This window comes from Thunnus thynnus, chromosome 5, assembly GCF_963924715.1.
Source record: "Thunnus thynnus chromosome 5, fThuThy2.1, whole genome shotgun sequence".
In the NCBI taxonomy this organism is placed as follows: Eukaryota; Metazoa; Chordata; class Actinopteri; order Scombriformes; family Scombridae; genus Thunnus; species Thunnus thynnus.
Genome location: NC_089521.1, coordinates 12994956 through 13010097, shown reverse-complemented (window position 1 = coordinate 13010097; position 15142 = coordinate 12994956). Strand labels below are relative to the sequence as shown.

General features: G+C 42.4%; 1 protein-coding gene across 1 annotated transcript in view; it reads left to right on the top strand.

Moving 5' to 3' along the window:
* ldlrad3 (low density lipoprotein receptor class A domain containing 3) overlaps positions 1-15142 on the top strand; it is an 88046-nt gene that overhangs the window by 30273 nt on the left and 42631 nt on the right. The window contains exons 2-3 of the mRNA XM_067589332.1: positions 4180-4326; positions 14757-14882. Coding sequence (XP_067445433.1) covers positions 4180-4326; positions 14757-14882 — 273 coding nt within the window. The remainder of the gene's footprint in view (positions 1-4179; positions 4327-14756; positions 14883-15142) is intronic.

Here is a 15142-nt window from a genome sequence, read left to right as displayed (position 1 = left end):
TGCCCTACGCACAGCATGTGATGCGCGTGTACATAGCGGCGGCACTGCACACCCACTGTGTGACCACGGTTGTGCAAAGCTGTGTTGTGCAGCAGCGCATAATGCCCTGAGCTATCCACAACATAATAGTAAAAGCATATGGGATGCGTGAGTGAGTCGCTATGGATGGACACTGTCATGTCCATTAAAATTCTGCAGGTCACCTTGGGACTGTTTCAGTGCCCACAGAGAACTGTAGTAAGTTATTATTATGTTAACAAGCTCATAGAGAAGTCCGTAATGAGCTGTGTAGCCACCCTTACTGTGGTAATGAGGTGGGCATGTTCGTTACCTCAACTATAAACCACTGTAAGAAGTCGGGCTTATTACTGTATTGATGGAATGACAAGGGCATACAGGAATAATAAGGTGTGTTGAGCTCGCCAAAAGAGGGACTCACATCCTGGATGCGAGTACCGCCGCACAGGTTTGTTATTGTCGTCGCTGGAGACTCATGGGAAAAAATTAGCTGTCTGTCAAACTTCTTTCTTCTTCACTCTTTTCAGCTGCCCCTCAAACACACACACACACACACAACACACAACACACAGCCCTCTCTCTGTCTTCTCTCTCTCATGCTCTCAAAGCAACTCTCCAATTAACCTGATGCCTCTCAAACAGCCAGCTCTTTGTAGTCATTTTACACGGCTCCCTCTTACACTTTGGTCTGTGCGGGTTCTGAATGGACATTTCCGTGGTATTTTGTTGCGATGTGTTGTCGACATTGAGTGGCCTTAATCACGCCACCTGTCTGTGTGTAAGTATGTGGGGCTGTAAACTCTCACAAAAGCTGTTGGCTGCTGAGGGAATTTTAAGTATACACATTATGGTTGTATAGTTATGAAGATATATTCAGATAGAGCCGGTAAACAATAGTGTGCTAAAGCCCTCTGACGTCAGTGTCCCTCTCTCTCTCTCTCTAAATATATAGGCTCTTTCATGCATGCACCCCTTTGTGTTAATCTAATGGCATTTAACAGATGTTGGTCTCATATCTAAGTAAGAACTAGAGCCATAACAAGCCATTTCACTATTACAAAACACCAATCTCAGTAGGTCAGACCTAACATTTCCACAACACTTTCAACCCGGCACAAGCCTGAATCGAACGCTATCAGATGAACCCCAGCAGCACAAGGTAAAACACGCGCCCTCCCAATCATCATCTCTTATGCACAAAGAAAATAAAATCACTTTGAACTATGAAACACTGTGAAAGAGACAATTATAAGTTGTTAAGGAGATTCTGCTCATTTCAGATCAGTCTATAAATACAAATTTTCACCTTGCCTTAGGCGAAAGAGGTTAAACATGCCTTTGAGCAACTACAATAATAATCTGACCAGCACTCTTTCCCTGTGTTTTCGATTTTCAGTAATGGATGAGTAAATGAAAATCCATTCAGTGCTCGTGCATGTCAGACTAATGTTAAGTGATGAAATTGATATGAAAATGTATTAATGGATTCACTGTGAGAAGCAGCATCCCTCACACTCAAGACTCTCATTAATTAAGGCTTCAACAGGTAGATAAGTTTTAAAATGCAACAGTGATACAGCCTGTGAAAGAACAAAACAGTCTTCATCCTCTTCATCATAACATTTTTAATTTGCTCAAGCCCTCAATTAAGACAGAAGGAACATGAAGGTAAAAGACACCTGTGTCTGAATGACAAAAAGCCATCACTTTAACAGATAGAAGAAGCCAGCAATGTTACATATCCCGTGTCTCCAAAGTGCATATGTTTGCTTAGGTCTTTCTTTTGTTAGAAAATAACAAACAAACAAGGGTGAGAGGGGAGAAGCACCAGGGGAGATAGTGTGAAGATGGTGGTGTTTTCTCAGATAGGTTAAAAAGAACTTGACATTTTGCAGTTTCCAAACATACCTGGATGGCTGTTTATATATCCAAGAGACTCGCTATGGTGAAGTGCTGTCTACAAGAAATGCTCTCTGCAACACCATCTGGGATTCTATTTACTGAAATCCTCTACAATACAGGTGAAATTGAACAGGGACAGTCAGTTTCGTTTTACAGTTTGTTAAAGTTGTAACCAGCAATACATATAACAATTTTCATTCCAATGCACCCATGATTTGCATGCGTATATTCATTCATGTACTCATGTTTGGCAGGTCTTCCCACCACTGAAAGAAATAAAAATCGGAATGCGTTCCAGTCTTTATAAATTACGAGAGCCTTCTCTCTTCACCCCTCACTCCCCTTTTTCTATATTGCAAGAGACAAAAGAGGGGTTTGCATCATCCCCACAGAGGATCAGAAGGGCCGTGCTGCCTCATTTAAGAGAAGATCTATACATGGTTTCCAGAACCTTGCGACGGTAAAAGGGCAGCAAGAGAAGAATGATGTAAGCACAAGTGATTTCTACGTGTCAGTTACTCGGCTGTACTCTGAAAACCGGCTACATCTACGGACTGAATATCAACTAACCGTGTAGAACCTGCGAGCTCTGGTTATGAATTCACAAACGTTCAAAGGTCGGCACTTTCTATTTGTATGTGAGTACAATGGATCTCTCGGTAATGAGTAATGCCTCATCGAGAATGTGTCTCCGTAATGATTAAATAGACAAACAAACCTTTTTTTTTCTTCTGCACATAGTGAATTCATTTATCTGATTTGTTTTGAAATGATGGAACACAGGTAGCATTTTCTCTTTAAATAGCACTACAACATGAATATTTAATGTCTGTATAGCATCCCTATGAAAGACGGCGTGTTTAAATAGCTATATTATATGCGCTGTTTGTAGAATATTAACATTAACATACAGTCAGTGCTGCATTTTTGGAAACCGTTGACCATTCTCTAAAATTGAATTAAGCACTGACAAGCTGCAAGATCAGGCATTGCACGAAACAATTGATATTGATGCACAGCACAAAATAGGAAAGCCTACTGCTGCTCAAAACTTTATTTTGCAAGTTTTATTTTTCCAAAGTCAGATTAAGAATCATTTTAACACCTATGATAAAAAACCAGTTCCAACACTATCATCCTGTTCTGTAAAAATCTGATTAAAAAAAAAAAAACACATAGAAAGTGACACCAGATGAGATAGCAATGACAGGATGTTCTTTGGGATGGAGGTCTGATATGTGAGTCGGTTGTAAAAAACCACTAGTGTCAGTGGATCTAACTGAGTGTGAGATAGAGGCTGTCACAGCTGTAGTCTCATTTGTTTAGAGTAATTAAGCCAAAGTATTCCAGCGCAATTGACAGTGACAATATTGATGTAACAAAATTGCTCAGTGTAGCACCTTTCTCACATTTTCGCATCCCTGCTCTTCACAATTGGAGTCATTTAAGCGGGAATGATGTATCGTGTAACCCAGTCAGTCACAGCGCTGGTTAACCACACCGTCACTCCAGGCTTTAAAGGTCCAAACCTCTTGTCAGCAGGTGCAGCTCCCGCGTCGTGCTCTCGAGCGTAATGAAGCTGCCTTCCAGCTGAACCCAGTTTTTCAGCACTGCAGCATGAGAGTGTTGCCTGGTCTTCGTGAGACTCCTCATTACCGCCCTATAGTTTTTTTGTTTACGAGCTAAACCGCTCACCGCATCGTGTCAAACCTCAGCCAAAAGGCCGTGTTTAACATTCCAGCCCCATTATGCCGCAGCTGCACTGCGTCAAGTAGAAAATGCCCCAAACTAGTCCGGGGCGCATGCTTTCTGCCGAATGTGTTTATTTCTGCTCTGTGTTGGTATCTGTGCATCTATGTCTGAGAAATATATGTGCTTTGTTTGTATGTGAGCGTTCTTTGGTGTTTGTATCCTTATCTGCCTTATTATGATATTGCCCGGCTCTAAACTGACGCTTACATCCACAATACCGTTAACACTATATGACCTCGTCGGCTTTAGTATTCATGAGATTGTCCTCTGTTTATTTTCCCGTAGATTGATATGGCTTTTTAAATAGAGCCACTGCCTTTAATAATCTCTATCTTTAGAGAATGGAGATAATAACAGTCTTCCATTTTGACTGTAGTGATGAATATCACTGGAATGCAATATCCCTCTACTTGTTTGATTTCTTTATGGAGTGAGATTGTAATAGTCTGTCCTCTTCTCCCTTTCTTTCTCTCTCTCTCTGTGTCTATGTGTCTGTTTGTTCATCAGAGAGCCAGCTGCTCCCAGGGAACAACTTCACCACAGAGTGCAACATCCCTGGAAACTTCATGTGCGGAGATGGGAAGTGTGTCCCAGGCGGGTGGCAATGCGATGGATTGCCCGACTGCTTTGACAAGAGCGATGAGAAAGGCTGCCGTAAGTCCAGTTCAGGCTCCGTTATAAAATCCTTTTTTTTCTCTCTCTCTCTTAGATGTGCCGTCATGTCTTCTCAACTCTTGAGCTCATGATCCAACATCGCTGTAGTAGTAGTTCTTCTCCCTTCCCATTCCGCAGAGCCATAAGGGCCATTTAAACCTAATTCGCTGCCACCTTAAACTTCCCTCTTCAATCCTCAGTTCCCTCTCCGCCCCCCCCCACAGCACGTGCCTCTCCTCCTCCCCGCCAGACCCTCGGCCCCAGTTTAGCACCAGGGCAAAGCTTAATACCATCAAAGCAGAGGCCGATTACTTCTGTGTGCAGGAATAGTAGCACATGCATAATTCTACGTAAGGCTACAGTAATAGTTCAGTTTTGATCCTCACTTTTAGTTGGCTTTGATCTTCTCGGTCTGCCGCTCCTCCTTCTCTCCCTTCCGTCTCAGCCGGAGCTCCACACAAAGATGGGATTGCTGATGAAGATTGACTTTGAGTTCTCGCCACACTGAATGGAAAACCCCCCACCCCCCATCATCTCCCGATATATTCATCTCTGTAATTTTCTCACACTAGCATCCCCATTTTCACTCCTCTCAGCGCCTTCACTCTTTATCTCATCTGATGATTTTTGGCTTTTGGCTTGTAATTTGCTTCACAGAGGCTTGTTTTCAATTAGGAAAGCATAACCCTCTTCTTGCAGAGATTTGTTTTATCCAGCTAATTCTCTGCCAAAAATAATAATAATATGGTTTGTCCTCCATTCTTTCGCCTCTTTTCAGTTTCTTCTTCTTCTTTTTCTCCTCCTCCAGCAGTCGTCAGCTATCTCACTGTTCTCTCTTGTTGGCAGCTCAGCGAGCCAGCAGACTACTTTTGACAAAGTTTTGTCCCATGGCATACTAGCGTGCGCACACACACACACACACACAAACACACACACACACACAGAGAGAGGGAGAGAGAAAGAGAGGCACACATAGCCTATATAGCCAAACTGCAGTCATCAGTCTTCTTAGCTCAGAGGTGTCATAGACTACTTTCTTTGGTACATTCTGCTTTTGACTTAAAGAAGTATGTTGAATTAATAAAGTTCTTAGATGGATTAGAAATAATATTCAGATGCATTTGGACTAATTACATCAGTAATAAATACTTAAATGGTCCTGTTTTATCTAATGACGCAGTTCAGCTGCCAGTTTGTAACATGCTCAACCAAAATCTTTCTCAAGCACTATCACTTTGAACCTACAGAAAGGCAAGATTCTCTTTTTGTCTGTCACTGACACTACATGACATACTGCCAAAGTTAAAAGAAAGTCATAAAGCAACACACTCAGGCTGCCTGTCTGGGATGTCAGATGACTGCTTGTGTTTGTTTTTGTCGATCTCTACATTATGTGCTCCGGCATAAGCGGGCCTTATTATCCTCAAATAGATGGCTAGTTCTCAGTCGATATCTCTGGCGACTGCGTCACTAAATCCTCAAACCCCTGGCTCCATTAGGGGCTCTGCAGGGACAAACAGACAGATGGAGGGAGGGAGGGAGGGAGGGAGGGAGAGAGGGGAGAACAAGGGAGTCAGGGAACGAGAGGAAGTAGAGAGGAGGACTCATTATGGTGGCTACAGCATGAGTTCTGTCTAGAGGTCTATTATCTGAAGAGAACACAATGCCTGGAAACTTTGAGACTGCAGTGCTGGATTCTCTGCAAGTGGAATCGTAATTAGAGAAACTCTCCTCAAAGAAAACACAGACACACACACAGTTTTATACAGGTGTGTTTGAATATATATATATATATTTTTACAACAGAGGGGGGTGGTAGATTCTCTAACTTCATAGAAAGTTTTTGGACTACATGCATAGTGAGTTTTAAATGCCGACTCCTCAGAATATACAGTAGTCGCAATCTTTTTCCTCTTTTTTTTTGGGGAGTGAAATTTCACCATCTGAGCGACTTTCTTTACTTTTATAGAACCAAGTAGGTAATGATGCATAGTATGTGATGATGTCTTCCCACCATCTTTTGCAATCACAGTCATTACCATGGAGGCAGTGCAGTGTTGACCACCACAGGATATTAAATTTCCTCTCATCTGTAATGTGAGCCGATGGCTTCTGTCAAGAGGTTTCCAGAAATATGAGTGGTGGATGCAGCTTTTATTGAACACCTTTGACCACTTTTACATTCATTTGTGGAAAATGGGAGTGAATCTTCCTAGTGTCCGTGCCCCTGTAAGGCACGTGTGTGCTTTGCATCCGTGCATATACACACAATAACTAGATATTTATAATATGAATGTGTGAGCATATAAAATTCTATGCCACATCTTTTTTGCTCAAGGACCAGTGCCTATTTTTACTGTGTACATTGCACCAGGAGACAGCTGAAGTGAGAGAGTAGATCCCCAGTAAGCCCATGCTGTTGAGCCAGCAGATTGTGCTGATGTGGGTGTCTCTGATCCAAGGAATAGTTGCGCAGAGCCAGAGGTAAAGGTCGTATATGGTGACACCTCCCTGGTGTCTCATTAATGAGAATTTTGTTTTTGAAAGCCATGTTGCTAAAGGGGAAATAAAAAGAGAACAAATCAATTTGGAATTGCAAATGACATGCTTGAACATTTAAAGATCAATTTTCTTTTTACCTCTGACTGTAATCGTAATCGCACATACCGAGTTGCATCTGTCCGGTCATTACAAAAGTGTTTTGTAAAACAGAACCACCCACACATGAACTTATGATGACACTTTCTGGCAGTTGCTTCGCCTCAGAAAAAAACTCCTTTCTTCATTTTTTTGTTGATCTGACTACATTTTATTCCAGTGCGTGAGGAGGTTCAGAATAGAACCATGCAAACCTGGTCTGCATTTACTTACTTATTGTAGACATGTCCCAGACTGTTACGCCTGATAGGCCAGGAATTGTCTCTCAAATGGTCAGGGAATGTTTATTCGCCTAGAAAAGACCGACTTTCCCTTCCTCCCAAGCCCCGCTGCTCCTCTCTTGTTTGTTTGTTCTTCCGTTCCCCTCTAGCACAAGGGTCAACTTGTGTCATGTAAATACTTTTGCTGGCTCTTAAATAATAGTCTGAGCGGAGAGAAGAGAGGCAACATCTCCATCCTGAGCTTTATTGCATTAAAGATGCAGCTTATTGTATTACTCTCCTGCTGTGCGAGGCCACGACCCCCTTGCAGTTCATTTTTTATCAAGTCCATTTTTTTTTTACGGACTGTAACCTCTGCTGCGTTCCGTATGAAATTAACAGGATTTCAAATGAAAACATTTCAGTTGTTTGCACATTAGAGAGCATATAGCAATAGAGCATCTTCTCTATGTGGGTGTGCTTCATGCAGTGATTCAGAGACAGGCTGCTGACTAATTCCTCACACAAAGAGGACCACAGTAGCACTCTGCTCCCTGGCGTCCATAACGACAGCCTTGGAGAGTGTTGGACGAAATAGATACTGACAGAGGAGAGAGGGAGGAGAGCTGACTGAGCTTACTGGGCCTCAAAGCCAGGATTAGCCCCTTTGCCCTTGTCTGGGCAGGGCATGAGCAGGCAAGAGAGGAGAGATGCGTAGAAGGGCCAAAAGGGTGAATGGACATGGTGTATAACGCAAGGAGTGGGGAATCGAAGAAGGCGGAGTGGACAGAAATGCAGTTAAGAGGGAGAGAAAAGACAGAGAAGCACATTTTTAGAGAAATGACTGTTCTGAACTAGCAGTCCTACAGGTTGAGGTCATGGCTTTTCTGTGTGGAGGAGTCCATGTGTTCACAATTGTACACTCACAAAACTTGTGTGCAACTTTTACTTTGCTTTAAACTGGAAGGGTCGTCAAGCAGGGCCAGTGGCTCTTACTGAACGAAGATCAGAGAACATCAAGCACAGCCAAGGCCTGCTGCTCATCTCCTCATAGTCTGCCAACCCAGTTACATATCCATGTCAACATGTCTTTAATCAAGGCTTTTGTTCCTGTCTCGCCACTTGCTCAATATCTAAGTGACATTACCTCTCTTTTGTGTTGTATTTTGCATTTTGCATTTAGACCACATTTCCTGTAAGAAAAAATCTTGATTGCTAGTCACAAATGGATGTTGCTGCTTGACACTTCCTTCCTTTAGAGCAGTGTTCCCCAACCTGGGGGTAGTAAGATAAGTAGGATAGGGGTGGCTGTGGCTCAGGAGGAAGAGCGGGTTGTCCACTAATCGGAAGATCGGCGGTTCGATTCCCGGCTCCTCCAGTCCTTGGGCAAGACACTTAATCCCAAATTGTGTATGAATGTATGTGAATGGTTAGTTTCCTCTGATGGGCAGGTTGGGACCATGCATGGTAGCCCCTGTACCCATTCAGCATGTGAATGGGTGAATGTGATTCATAGTATAAAAGCGCTTTGAGTGGTCGGAGGACTAGAAAGGCTCTATACAAGTACAGTCCATAAACCAGAGGTGTCACAAGACAATTAATGGGATGGGAAAGATTCAAACATATATTTCATATATTTATTCTATACAAAAGTTGTTGTTTTTTTTCCAGACATCTCTCTAATAATTCCCTTTTTCTTGTTAACTACTGTGTAGTTTCAGTCTTTGGAGCAAACAAGATGATGTAAGTTTTGAAAGGAGTTTTGTTACTAGAGCCATTCAGTCTGGTGTGACCAGTAACTTGTGGTGGCTTAACTTTACATGAATATTACCCAGAGTCAGATTAATGACTCTTCTTTACACGTTTTAGCATTTACCATTATACTATGATGGCCACTTGTGGTCACACAAGGGCGCTTTTCAGCAGAACTCGCATAGTCTCGCTTTAAACGAAAAGTTTTTGAGGAGGGTGAACTGTTCACCGCTCATAGATTAATCTGTGACAAGCAGTTTCTTTGTTTAAGGGACACAAGCCAAAAAATGGTTGGGATGAGTGTTTTAGAGCACTTCATCGTGTTTGTAGTAAACTGTAGCAAACAACAATTAGAGCTAATAGTGGCCCTTTATGACTGAGTATAACATCCAGCTAGTAAGTTATCAATACATGAAATCGAAAGTTGAACCACTGTACATAACTTAGTATAACAGTTCATGTTGTTTGTCATCAGGCAGATTGTTTTATACCAATAGCAGCTTCCACTGCTGGTATATTCAGTCAGTGGGGAACAGAAGGACGGCTTATTAGAGGCTCACACAGAGCCTCATGTTCAGTCAGTTACTTTAAAAGTCAATTGATACTTCATAACAATGAAGGCTATAACCATTTGGACTTTTCATAACGTGATGCACTGTTTATTGATCCTGTTAGTTCTTCCCAACAATTAGGAGCAAAATATATTCAGTTCATTGGATTACTCGCATATCATCGCATTATTGCTGTGCACAGTCATAACACAGCCAAAGCCTGGAGCAACATCAATGCTGCTTTTTGTTTTTTGGTTTTTGTTTTTGTGTGTATGTGTGTACTGACCTCCACACAATGCCCATGAGATACTGAGTTCAAAAGAGCTGCTAAATGCTTATCAACAACAAAGTACTGTGCTCGACAGCATGGGTGGAAACAGCTAAAAAGACTCCTGAGACAGATTGGTTATGATTTAGATATCAAGGCTCACACACTCCCAAATTACCAAAGGGGGGGGGGGGGGGGGGGGTTGCTAAGATTTGGGTGTGTGTGTGTGTGATAGGAACAGCGACCAATGTACTGAGGTTTAACACAAAGAGCCAAATAATGCTGATAGGTGTGTTTTTTTCTTCTTCGTTACTGCTTTGCATCTTTCTGGGTGGGTGTTCTTCGCCCCGGAGTGCGTTCCTTTTTTGTGTCTCTGTGTACATTTTAGGAAGACAGCATGGAAGCAAAAGCAGGTGGGATTGGAAGAGTTTGGGATACTTAAGACTGGAGCATGTCTCGGTTTGCGTGTGTTGTTTCAGCCCAGCTCAGAGAAAAAAAAAACTGTCAAGAATGCAAAAAGAAAGGAGGAGAAAGTGGAAAGAAAATGAAGAGACTGGAGCATTAATAGTTGGGAAAGTAAGGAAAGAAGAGGAAAGCTTAATGGGACTGAGTCTGGTGCATCCCATGTGCTTAATGGTTGACTGATCAATGAGCTGGTGTAATTAATACCAAGGAACAGGGATGAAATATTGATTAAGGTCTTACATACAGTCTCTCTTACTCTGACTCTGTCTCTTGCTGCATCTCTCTTTTTTTCTCTCTCTCTTCTTCTCACTAGTTTTCTATTTTACACTGAATGCTATCCTTGTTCCATCGATTGTCACAAATTAGGCAAAATGATGCTTCGAAATCTTCAAAGGAATAAAAAATGCTCTCTTGTCATTGTGCAATACAACGTCAGGCACCACCAGATCAAACAAGGCCATTTTAGCGTCACATTGCTTTCTATGATGAATTTTACAGCAGGGTTATTATCTGACAAATCGCTTGCTGCTTTTTCACTATATGTCCTTGCTCTCCTCCCTTTTTATCGGTAGTTGTTGAAATATTACTGATATTTTGCACACGTGCCAGCTATATGGTATATGAGCCGCACTCGCTTCCACATCTAGCATGAAGTTTGATGGCTTCGCAAGAGCACCAGTGGCCCATGAACTACTCGGCCCTCGCGGTGAAGGAAGCTCTAAAACGTTGCAACGACTCTCGCTGCACACAGAAGGTTATTGTGTTGTACAACTAACGTGCAAGGTTTAGACAGTGAAATGTTTGGAGTGATTATTTTGATCCCGCAGCCCTCGAGTCTGAAACTACTCCTGCCCTTCTTGCTTACACCCTGACTCCATTACCTATTGATTTCCTCCCTTCAGAAATGCTCAGCAAGGTCAGAGAAACCTTTGAAGTCCTCAGCTGTCTCCACTCTTTCTCGGCTCCTGTTCTCTCCCGCTCTCTCTCTCTCTCTCTCTCCGCTGTTTTTCTTTCTTGTTAGTCTCTTCCTCCAGTCCTTTCTCCGCCATGCGTCTCTCCTCACTCCGTCAATCATGCATGCCCATCACGACCAAGCCTACCTGTGCTGAACAAGTTATTCTGTTCTCTGGGGAAGCGAGGAGAGGGAAAAAAAAAAGGTGGAGAAGTGAGGGGAAGGGCATAGAGGTGCATATTGGTGGAAGAGCAAAAGCATACTATCTGCAACTGGAGTTACGCTGTCGGATTCTGCTTGACATGAATGCTGAAGCCATGGTGGACATAAAGACGGGGAAGAAGAGGCAAATTATAGTGTTGCATTTCAGCTTCGTGTTAAATCATCAAACGATTAAGGCCAAAGTGAGGTGCTACACTCCCTGACCTGGATTTTTGTTTGTTTTAACTGCTACTTGGATATTCAGTAGTTCAGTATTTCCAATTAAATGTTTTGTGGAAGAAATTTTAAGCAGGTATCAAATTTGGCAGCCCAGTGTAGCGCATATGCCTATAATTTTATGGGAGATGGTAACACAAAGAGAGTAGGCATGCTTACGCGCCTTTGTTTGTGTGTCCTCCAACTGTGTTTTGGTGTGATCCAGCCATGTTTTTCTGCTAGTGATAGTCTTACCTCAAGGAATCAGCTTGACTGCTACCTCATTCGTTTTCATTTGTGCTGCTCTGCTGAACACTGGAACTAAGTTTGGAAGCCGTCCAACACCCTGCCTGCTTTTCGTAAACAACTTCTACAAAGGCTCAGAGAGGAGAAAGAAGAATTTGGCACGGAACGAAAGCAGTTCAAACGAAGGAACAGAGTGATGACAGAAGGGATGAAGACGGGATGAAACGGATGGTTATAGGTTGAAAAGTAAGGCAGAGGTGCTGAAATTCATCAGCATTACCTGGATCAGCAGCATTCTTTAAATTGGAACAGTAAAGAGTTTAGGATTCGGAATAAAACAGAGCACCTTCACAGGGAAACTTTAGTTTGTGTTTTTGCCATTTCTTCTGCACTGAACTCGCTTCCTATAATTAATTTTTTGTCTCCTCGCTCTGAAAACTGCTCAGCTCAGGCTACAAAGGGCCTTGCATCCTCAAAAACAGCTAAGCACATTATCTCTATCCCTCCAACCAGCGCCGTCTCTCCCACCCACGCATTTCCCTTCATGAGCTTGCCCTTCGTGTGACTTTTGAGCTAATTTGGAACACAAGCACTGGGTCAGATGATTCATGCCAGCAGTAGAAGCAGCATCCGAAATTAACACCCGCCGAGCTCCAAATGCGGGTTGATTTTATGTTTGTCAAGTAAATCTCGGGAAGGTTATCCACCTCACTGGCAGATAAATGTTTCTACCAAAATAGTCATGTAAGAGAATATCTGAAATAGCTCAGAGGAATGTTTTTCCCTATACAGTGTAGACACACGTACCATACATGCGTCTAAACAGTGCTGTGAAAGCAGCGCTCGAGGTGGAGTTAGGACGAGTTTTTAGTTTACCGTACACGACATCATCTCCTCAACATCACAGCTCTCCGCTTTTTAAAAATATGCTCGGCCGGTGGATTTTTTTCATCTACCAGTCCCCTTGGCAGGTGAGTCAATTTTAATTTCGGACACTGAGTAGAAGTGGTAATGAGGATTCGGACGAGGGAGGAAGCGAATGAGGAATCTCACAGCAATAACACAGCTATCCTTGGCGAGTCTGCCGAACAAATGGAAAAAACACAGTTAGTATCCATGTCCATGCAGAGAAGGAGAAAATTGCATTTTCTAAGAAGAAACTCTATGTCTCCAAGACCAGAACATAAAAAGTAAAAAGACAAGTAGAAAAATACAAGCAGGCAAACATGTTAAATAAATAAAAATAACAGATAAAGCATGATACTTTTGTTTGTGGCCAAATTCATTTCAATTTTAATTTCAATTCCAGTAGCATGTTTTTGTGTCTTTTCTTTTATGTGTTGCTACAGCCCAAAGCCATGTCTGTTTTTCTCCCTGGACTCTAATGAATGTGATATACTATGCAAAATGAGCTTTGGGTGGTTAGGGCCTCTGCTGTCCAGGTAAACAAAGGCTTCCCAGACTACAGACACAAGAAATCGGGCGCTATCCCAGTTTTCTCCCGCGTTCAGTGGATTACATTTCATCCTGGAGACGGGCGCTTCAAACCCTCTCGGTTGTTATGCCTAGCCCTCCCCCCTCGGCACACATAATCGCCGCAGCTTGAAAGAACTCATAAATCAGCCTACCACAATATATTGTAGAGGGAAAAATGTGCGCCCCTGGCATTTGAGACGGCGTAATGCCAACCTATGAGCAGGCCAATTCCAGCCTTTGTATTCAGCTGAGGTTAAAAGAAAAAAAAACCCCAAAAAACAAAGACCATTTGGTGGCTCGCTTTGAGATGTCTAGTATGCCCACTCACTCTCACCCTCCCTGTGTGTTTGACTGTGTGGGCTGTTCCATCCTTTTGTTGCTCCATAGTATTTACAATGCTGTTCCCTCACTGGTATTAACTCCTAGTCTTATTTAACTAGTATCATAACAATGTCTAAGCTGTAATTGGTAGCTTTTCCTTTCTCTGTCTCCAATGAAATACTATGACAACAGAAGCAGCTCTCACACAAAGCCAAATTTACAAGTTTAAGCTGTTTTATTATAATGCAAATGACTTGAAAGAAGACCGAGGTCTGAGAGATGACACTGTTTCTCACACAGATGTTTGTAATTATCACAAACTGTAAATAGCAAAGGTTGTATACCGCTGCGTCTTTTGTACGTCTTTCCTTGTTCCTTGTTAAAAGTCTCACTTCACAGCGATCGAGCCAAAACGAGGTCCTTTATTTTCTGATGTCTTTGTTTGCATCTACCTGCTGTCTTGTTTTTCTGCTTCTGCCAGGGAAGATCAATGTGTTTGAGTTAAAACTCTGGGTTAGCGCTAAACGGAGGACGCCAGGCATTGATGTTCTGCAGGCTCGTCACTCAGTCTCAGGCCTGTCCTGGGAGATAAGACCCGTGGCCTGCTTAGGCTGATCAATGGCAGAATCCATACAAACACTCTCCCACACGATTTGCTCCCTTTGTCTTTGTCATTAACTCGTCTTCTTCTCCTATCAGTGCTCCGTGCTCGCGATCTTACCCCCTCCTTGCCATGTTTAAGAGAACATGAAGATAAGTCTTATATTACAACAGTGACTGAGTAATTAATTGGTCTCCATAACACAGCAGCTGTGATTATTTGAACCTTGTACAATGTTGATTGAACAGTTTACTGTTTTCATTTTAAAATTTAAGTAAAAATGCTTGTGTCTGTTGCACCACTATCATAAAAACTTTAAAAAAGGAAAAAAAAAAGAAAGTTTTAGACTTTTCGTTAGCTGACCTTACTTACTCCCTTCATGCATCACAGCCAAGGCTAATTCTATCATAAAACAGGATGTACCGTGTTGAAATGTGCTGCATCATCCCTCCATCACACATAGACTAATCCATTGTTCCACTGTCTCTCTCTCTACTTCGCCCAACCCTCCTTCTCTCCTTAGCTAAGGTCAAGTCAAAGTGCGCCCCTACATTCTTCGCATGCGCTAATGGCGTCCACTGCATCATCGGACGATTCCGGTGTAACGGCTTCAGCGACTGTCCTGATGGGAGTGACGAGGAAAACTGCAGTAAGTCTCACACAGCAAACAAATCCAATAATAGCAGTCTGTCTAATGTCATGGTCAGTTCATACCGCAGCTGCTAGTCATACAGCCAGTGGATGGAGGAGTACTGAAAATATACTTTACTCAAGGAAAAATACAAATTCTCCTGTCAAACTGTAGTAATTTATGAAACTAGTAATGTACCTAATTGATGAGCTACAAAAAGAACAAATTACTTAGCATTTTAATAGTGTAGTTTGAATGGGCCAGTGAAAAATAATGGA